The sequence below is a fragment of the Sinocyclocheilus rhinocerous genome, unplaced genomic scaffold, assembly GCF_001515625.1.
Source record: "Sinocyclocheilus rhinocerous isolate Xijiao unplaced genomic scaffold, SAMN03320098_v1.1 scaffold1214, whole genome shotgun sequence".
NCBI lineage: Eukaryota > Metazoa > Chordata > Actinopteri > Cypriniformes > Cyprinidae > Sinocyclocheilus > Sinocyclocheilus rhinocerous.
Window position 1 is genome coordinate 1,525,102 of NW_015627891.1, and position 8,292 is coordinate 1,533,393.

The 8,292-nt window shown below is 35.5% G+C and overlaps 2 protein-coding genes across 7 annotated transcripts in view; both read left to right on the top strand.

Annotated features, from left to right (window-relative positions):
* Positions 1–4,449, top strand: part of LOC107736843 (protein FAM135A-like) — a 29,436-nt gene extending 24,987 nt beyond the window's left edge. For 4 of the 5 annotated variants that reach the window (XM_016548202.1, XM_016548204.1, XM_016548201.1 and 1 more), the window contains 4 exons: positions 736–887; positions 988–1,098; positions 1,181–1,294; positions 1,542–2,731. In XM_016548202.1, the coding sequence (XP_016403688.1) occupies positions 736–887; positions 988–1,098; positions 1,181–1,294; positions 1,542–1,744 (580 nt within the window). In that variant the 3' untranslated portion in view covers positions 1,745–2,731. Of the gene's footprint in view, positions 1–735; positions 888–987; positions 1,099–1,180; positions 1,295–1,541; positions 2,732–3,531 lie in introns of those variants that run through there. The other variant, XR_001639747.1, reaches the window with a different exon arrangement.
* A 106-nt stretch (positions 4,450–4,555) lies between these two features.
* The window catches only part of LOC107736845 (FERM domain-containing protein 6-like), a 21,877-nt gene continuing 18,140 nt past the window's right edge, over positions 4,556–8,292 (top strand). For both annotated transcript variants that reach the window (XM_016548205.1, XM_016548206.1), the window contains exon 1: positions 4,556–5,301. The gene's annotated coding sequence lies outside the window, so the exon portion shown is untranslated. The remainder of the gene's footprint in view (positions 5,302–8,292) is intronic.

Genomic DNA, 8,292 nt, shown 5'->3' on the forward strand with positions numbered 1-8,292 from the left:
ATTAACCTTATTTAATTTCTTTGGTTATTATTCAAGAATGACACATTTGCTGATTTTGAGTCCATGACTGACAGACTTTTGGACGAAATTGTGCAGTACATACAAATCTACAACCTCACAGTTTCCAAGATAAGGTAACATCTTTCCCTCAAACTCAAATATATGAGAAAGTAAAACTCCGATATGAAAAAGCACCTCAGTATTTTTACAGACAACATTTTTAACGGCCCTGTCCAGTGTGACATTTCTTGTATTATCAAGGAGCCATGATGATTGATCTTGAGGGCATTTGACAGTTTTGTCCATTTATCTTGCATATTTCTATTAAATAAATTAAATACAGCTGTTGTGTCAAAACACTAGACATAAAAAAAACCCACGCACGAATTCACCACAGGGACACGTTTAAATACCTGGGGCTCTTTTTGCCCTGAGCCTTGGTCAGTTTTTGACCCTGGCTCTGTCCTAATACTGTGTGCATCGTGTTCATTCTGGCCTTATAGGGAGCACACTTGAGCACCATTTTGCACCACAAAATGACAAATAACGTGAATTTAAAATGAATTTTACAGACTTGCAAGTGGAGGTTAATCCAAGTGTGCCAGTTTGCACTGGGCCTCTAATTGAATTTTAATTTGACCTTGTTGATAAATCGTGAGTTGAAAAATACGAGTTTGTCAAAGCTAAAACGCATCTTGCCTTGGGATGACAGAATTACCATGTTGTCTTTGACAGTTTTGTGGGTCATTCTCTGGGAAATCTGATCGTGCGCTCAGTGCTGACGAGGCCCAGGTTTAAGTGTTATCTCAGCAGACTGCACACGTTTCTGTCTCTGTCTGGACCACATCTCGGCACGCTGTACAACAGCTCAGCCCTCGTCAATACCGGTAACCCATCCGCATGAACTCAGCAGTTTTCTGATGACAGTATGAGCTATTCCTTTTCAACTGTTTTTAGGAACCACTCTCTCGTTTTTCTCTGCGTCAGGGTTGTGGTTTATGCAGAAGTGGAAGAAATCTGGCTCTCTGCTGCAGCTGACCTGTCGCGACCACTCTGACCCACGCCAGACCTTCCTCTATAAGCTAAGCAAGAAAGCTGGTGAGTGTGACGTTATTTTGATTCCACCAAGCTGATGCTAGTTTGGGTTTCTCCATTTCCAAACCCTCAAACTCTGTTTCAGGTCTTCAGTTCTTTAAGAACGTGGTGCTGGTGGGGTCTCTTCAGGACAGATATGTCCCCTATCACTCTGCTCGAATCGAGATGTGCAAAACAGCCTTAAAGGACAAACAGACTGGTGAGAATTAAAGGAAGAGTTGTTTTAAGACCATCTATTTACCCTCATTCCAAACCCAAATGACTTCTACTAGTATTCAAAAGTTTAGGGTCAGTGAGATTTATTTATTTTTTTTAAGTTAATACTTTTAGCAAGGATCAAGATCTTAGGGACAATGTCCAAGCTTTTAGGATAATTTTACTGCTTCTAACAACATATTTCTCTCCTTTTCCTGGTTCTTTACCTCTTCATCTTCTTGTGTGATCAGGTCCAGTGTATGCTGAGATGATCGAGAACCTTCTACTTCCTGTGCTTCAGAAGGACTGTAACCTGGTGCGGTACGATGTCATCCATGCGCTGCCCAACACCGCCAACTCCCTGATTGGCCGGGCAGCCCACATCGCCGTCCTGGACTCTGAGATTTTCCTGGAAAAGTTCTTCCTGGTGGCAGGGCTCAAGTTTTTTCAGTAGCCTTGCTAGATCAGAAGCGAATACCTCACTGCAAACGGATGTTTTTCTGGTTATTCTTTCCTCACAGTTTTAAGTATGCTCTTGGAGGTAAAGCAAAATATATCAGTGTTATTTTTGTTGTTGATTTAGTTTCTATTTAGTCTGTTGTGAATGTGGAACTTAACGTTTTTATTTTTCTACTGCCATTTTCTTAAATGTTTTTTTTTATTTTTTTTATTTTAATGGTTTATTCATTATTAAGAAAATCAAACCTCCTTGTGGTATTTTTTTTTTCAGTGTTATTTATGTACAACGTAAATTTTACCATTTTCATTTAACAATTCATTCTATTAAACTATCTTATGCTGAACTGGAAATGTAGCTGCTAAAAAAAGAATGAACTATTTATTCGGGGAGGAAATCCAGGTCGTTTTCATGGTAAAAGCATGTTCACTTGAACGTTTGGTATCTAGGTTTGGCTTGCATCCGAACTGCATAAAACATATTTTCTATTAAGAAAATGCCATTTGACTACGCATTTTTAAAAAAAATTTTTATTACAACGTCAAAGGCTTCCTGAACCTAGACGAACGTGATTGTAGCTGAAACGAAGCAGCCTTGGACCGTGTGTTGGTTTTATACGATGTCTCTGGTGCCCATCTTGACCCAGCCTGGTGTTGGGTGGAGAAAACGAACGCTTAGCATGTTAGTATTTTTATTTTTTATTTTTACAGGGGATACAGGTAACTAATTAACAATGGGCCGGGTGTGTGGGCTAGATGGTTAGTCAGTTTAAAACAGCACAAATACTAGTAATCGGATCACATAGCTGTGGGAGAGTATTTATGTTCAGTTTCCTATGGAGGAATTTGTTGATGCTTGTGTGCAAAAATACTTTAAAGAAGACATTGAAATTATCCTGTTTTTGTTAAAATGGTTTTGTAACATGGACTCCACATTTCATTAAATGTATTCGCAATAAATGTTTTTTCTCTTTTTTTTTTTCTTTTTTTTAATAGAAGCTTTGTTTTCATGGATTACTGTATTTATTTTAAATTAAAGGAATAGTTCCAAAACCTGTGGAAGCCAAGTTCCATAATGGTAGGTAATTACAATCCCCCTTGTAAATTTATTTGTAAATTTATTCCAGTTGTGACTTGATTTCAAGTGATGACTTGTGCGCTTATATCATGAGTTTTTTTTGAAGTCATACAAAAGCATTGTGTAAGAAACATTAATGCCTTAAGTTAATGTGAACACTAATACAAGATAATGTAATACTTATTATATAACACACCACTTTTATGATACTTTTATTGTGTTTTTGATCCGTCTATGAACTGTCCTTGTATGAAAAAGAGTCATTGACACATTTTCTTCTCTAGATGGCACTGTTTACTAGGTCTCAGAATGAAAGACATTTTATACTGTTCTGATGCATTTCATTATACCTAGCAGCATTATTTTAGTTTAATTGAGGTACTATTATTATTTTTATATATATTATTTTGAATTAGTTTTGAATTGTTATATTTTCCATTTTTAATTTTTTTTTTATTATAATTATTTAAATTTTTTATTTTACTTTTTGTCTATGTCTATATCATTTTTACTAAGTATTAATTTAAATTGACTAAATGAAAATGAGAAATGTTGCCTAAAATTTTTTATTTTATTTATTCTTTTATTTTACTTTCTTGAAACATCATAGTGAATTATCAAATCCTATTTGTTTAGTCTGACTAACAAATTTTTTTCATCTTGCATTGAATGATCATGTATAATAGGAATGTTTTCCCCCTCTATAGTGTTTTTGCTGCATGTGGCCTCTTGAAACCAGCTGATCTTTGGAATGTGGGGTCACCATGGAAACCTTAAAGACCTGAATGAAAGCAGCCTGTTGAGCAGCACCACCCCCAGCTCTCCAGACGCCCTCTCCGAGTGCCGGACAGTGATGCGGGATGATGTCATGCGGTCCGGGCAGAGAAAAAGCCAGAGATCGAAGGTCATGTGAATATGATCACAGCAGGGGTCACTGGTTGAAAACCGCACACAGCTATTTTCCTGGAGACCATTAAGAGGCTGAAATTGGCAAGACAGCGGACATCTTTTTGGCACAATGGAAACAGAGGATAATCCCTAATGGCCTGTCGTGACCCTTAACAGACCCTTAATCACCCCACAAACACAAACGGCATGGCTCATCTTATTCTGCAGTATGATCAGATGTTCGGGTGGTTAATTGTGGGATGGCGGTGGTCTCCGCTGCCCTGAATTAGTGTAATCTCAGACAGGTTAATGCTGATCTTGATTAGTAATCTGATTGTTATGGATTTAATCTGACCCAGGCAGGTCCAGGTTTCATTGTTATTGCTTAAAGAAGAGGAAACCCTGCTGAAGTGAGGAAAAAAGATTTCTGCACAGTTTTGCACATATGGTGAACAACACACTGGCACACAGCTGCCCGTTAATTCATGAGCCTATACTGCAACACACTCACCATATTTCACTGGAAAATAATCATAATTTCCACTAAAATAATGTAGCTACTACAGATAATGTTACTGTTTTAAAATCATAAACCAATATGGGCTTTCTTTCAATCAATGTAAAGTTTCAGAATAATATTTATGTATTTATTTATTTAGCATGGTCTTTTATTTATATATATATTTATATGACTGGTAAGAAGGTTCCAGGATCCTTGTCAGCTTGTAACCTTATTACAGTCATAAACATGTTATTAGTTTGTCAAGACATCTAACAATAACTATAATAAGAAGGCTACAAGATCTATTAACTTTTTATTTATATTTTAATTTATGTGTTTATTTGAGAATGCAAGAGGTTTCATGTTCTTTGATGTTATTTATTTTTTATGACTGGTGAAAAGAAGGTTTCAGGATCCTTGACTGGTTGTAACTTCTTATTATGGTCGTAAAAATGGATTATATGACTATAATAAGAAGCTTACAAAAACCACAATAGTTCGATGATCAACTACGTTTTTAGGCGAAAGCAGTTTTTTCATGGTGAATTTTTGTAGTTCAGCAACGTGTTTTACAAGGCCTGCATGACCAGTAAACAAGCTTGTAGTAAAACCTTGAGTAATTAATGCCTTTTACACTTACTCGATTTATACAAATCGCACTTTACTGCATTATTTCATCACAGCAACAAAATGCAGTGTACAGTTATACACATTCACACATACTATTGTTGTATATCAATTTAAAGGAGGGTCATACATATTCATGAATTTAGCGGAGGGGGATTATTTATATAGGTTTTCACCACGGACAACCAGAGTTTTGCAGATTTCCCTCACTATTTCAGTTTTATTGTGCACTTATTGTTGTCGCTGACAAATGCTACTTATTTAAATTAGTAGTAATGTGTTGGTTAGTGCGGTGTAATGAAACCTCCCCCCTCGCAGCGGTGATTTGGTTCAGTCCGATCTACAGCTCCATCAGTCAGTCAGTCAGTGAGCGGGAGCTTTCATGTGTTTATGTGAGTTCTACTAGCCTACAACAGCATTAAACCTCAAAACAAACGTGCACTCGGCATTTTAATAAGCGGTAAGTGCATTTTTCACCTCTTCAGAGCATTTGTTTGTATTTGAAAGTAATGCAATAGTTATAACACTGTGGCATTAATATGTTCTGGAGCTAGTTATAGTTCAGCAGGTGTACAGAATTATTTTAACTACAGTTATGTAATAATTTTATTTTTTAAGACTTAAAAAATCCTTTAAAAAAAGAACACTTTGGTTCCTTCATTCATATGGACTCATGTAACTGTTTGTTGTTGTTGTTTTCCTTCTGCAATATTTTGTCAAAGAAACTAATTAATTTATGGTCGTTTTTGCATGTTTTGAGCAATTCTTTCTCTTCATAGTCAAGTTGATTTGACCTCATTTATTTCCAAATATATATATATATATTTTTTTTACAAATAATAATACAATTAAGCATTTTTATTCTCTTTACAATTTGTTTTAAACTCATTTGTTGTCATATATTCCACCATTAAGCTTAATCTCTGATCATTTTTGCATATATTGAGCATTTTTTCTTTGTAACGTTACAGTCGTTACAGTTGAGCTCATTTTCATTCTATAGATGCTACTTCACTGTTGTTTACAATATAAAACTAGTGCAAAACCTTTGGTTAACTTTTCATTAGTCATTAACAGAATTCAGATTGATAGATCTAATCTAAATCTGGAAATTAGGCTGATTTGTGTGTTTTCATGAGTGTTACTGGAACTTCTACAGTTATTTTCCCACCCATGAAGTTGCTCTGCAGGTTGTTTCTTCATATAAGTTGATTTGACCTCATTTATTTCCAAATATATATATATATATTTTTTTACAAATAATAATACAATTATTAAGCATTTTTATTCTCTTTACAATTTGTTTTAAACTTATTTGTTGTCATATATTCCACCATTAAGCTTAATCTCTGATCATTTTTGCATATATTGAGCATTTTTTCTTTGTAACGTTACAGTCGTTACAGTTGAGCTCATTTTCATTCTTTAGATGCTACTTCACTGTTGTTTACAATATAAAACTAGTGCAAAACCTTTGGTTAACTTTTCATTAGTCATTAACAGAATTCAGATTGATAGATCTAATCTAAATCTGGAAATTAGGCTGATTTGTGTGTTTTCATGAGTGTTACTGGAACTTCTACAGTTATTTTCCCACCCATGAAGTTGCTCTGCAGGTTGTTTCTTCATATGAATAGTGAGATTATAGTGTATGAGGACGCTAGTACAGACAGTGAGCTGGATTTAATGCACAAGACTACAAAATATGGTTCATAGATGAAAAAAATAGTCTTTGAACATATTAAACATAGTTGAATTGAACTTTTTGGCTGTGTGAACGGTACAGAAAGGAAAGCGGTAGGAATTTAATTGCGGATATAACAGACTCACCCTTTGACAGGTCTAAACATGAATGCACATTCAACAGACAGAGAGTCATGATGGTTCTTGACAAGATGATGAGTGTTTTTTTCACAGCCACAGGTGGGTGGAAAACCGGCTTTTGACTTGTTCTCAGATCTTAGTAGTTGGTAAAGCCTTGTGATTGGCATTGTGCAATAACTCAAGGTGCCTTCCTGTAGGAACCTCATTTCGCTTGAAGTGCTGATTTATGCTTGGATACACCATCACTGGTCTCAATTTTTCCTTAACAAACAAGCTCACCAAGTACCTGTTATCATGAGGCTTATCTGAATCTGTTTTCTCTGGAATTGACAGACACAGTGATGTTTGCATGTCTTCAGAGGTGTTGGGATTGTGAGAGAGGAAGGAAAACTCCTTAAGCACATAGCCGCAATCTGTTGGTGTGGTTGTGCTGAAGATTTGTTCTTGCTTCGAGGCTTGAGTGATCCTCCTTTATCTGTCCTTGCAGACAAAGTTGCTTTTCCAGTCTGAAGAATGTTAGAATGAGAATGTTAGAAGCTTAATTTACAGTTGTTCTCAGAGAGGCGTGTGTGCCTAAAAGTTTGATTTGTTTTAGAGCGACAATTTTCAACCAAACCAATTAAACATTCAACTCTATAGAAACAGAATTAATCACATCAAAATTAGAGAAAATTCTGTCAGCATTTATTCACCTACTGTTTGAGTTCCTTTTTTCCCCCATAGAAAACAAAGAGACATTTTGAAAACTTGATTTTTGTGGTCTTTTTTTTCTTGCAACTACAGTGAACAATAACTGAAGCTTTCAAGCTTGAATGCAAAGATGCAAAATGATTATAAATGAAGTCTAAATGACTTGTTTGCTTTACTGTAAGTCTTACGATATCTTTGTGTGATGGACAGGCAGTTATTCACTAAACGTCATTAGTTAATGGAAGAAGTACCAATTTTGAGTCTGATATGTTCAATTAATGATTAGAATTTGTTTCATCTGGTTCACAAACCCAATCTGAATGATTCATTCACATTCACAAATTGACTGATTTGGTTCTTGAGTTCAGCTCGTTGATTCAATCATTTGATCACAGTGGTTAACAGCTCACTGGAGGGAAAGTTTATCAGTGAATAATGACTTAAAGGAACACTTCACTATTTTTGAAAATAGGCTCATTTTCCAACTCCCCTAGAGTTAAACAGTTTCATTAGTTAATGGAAGAAGTACCAATTTTGAGTCTATGTTCAATTAATGATTAGAATTTGTTTCATCTGGTTCACAAACCCAATCTGAATGATTCATTCACATTCACAAATTGACTGATTTGGTTCTTGAGTTCAGCTCGTTGATTCAATCATTTGATCACAGTGGTTAACAGCTCACTGGAGGGAAAGTTTATCAGTGAATAATGACTTAAAGGAACACTTCACTATTTTTGAAAATAGGCTCATTTTCCAACTCCCCTAGAGTTAAACAGTTGAGTTTTACCGTTTTCGAATCCATTCAGCCGATCTCCAGGTCTGGCGGTAGGACTTTTAGCTACAGTGTTTCTTTAAAGGGGTCATATGATGTTGCTAAAAAGAACATTATTTTGTGTATTTGGTGTAATGAAATGTGTTTATGCGGTTTAAAGTT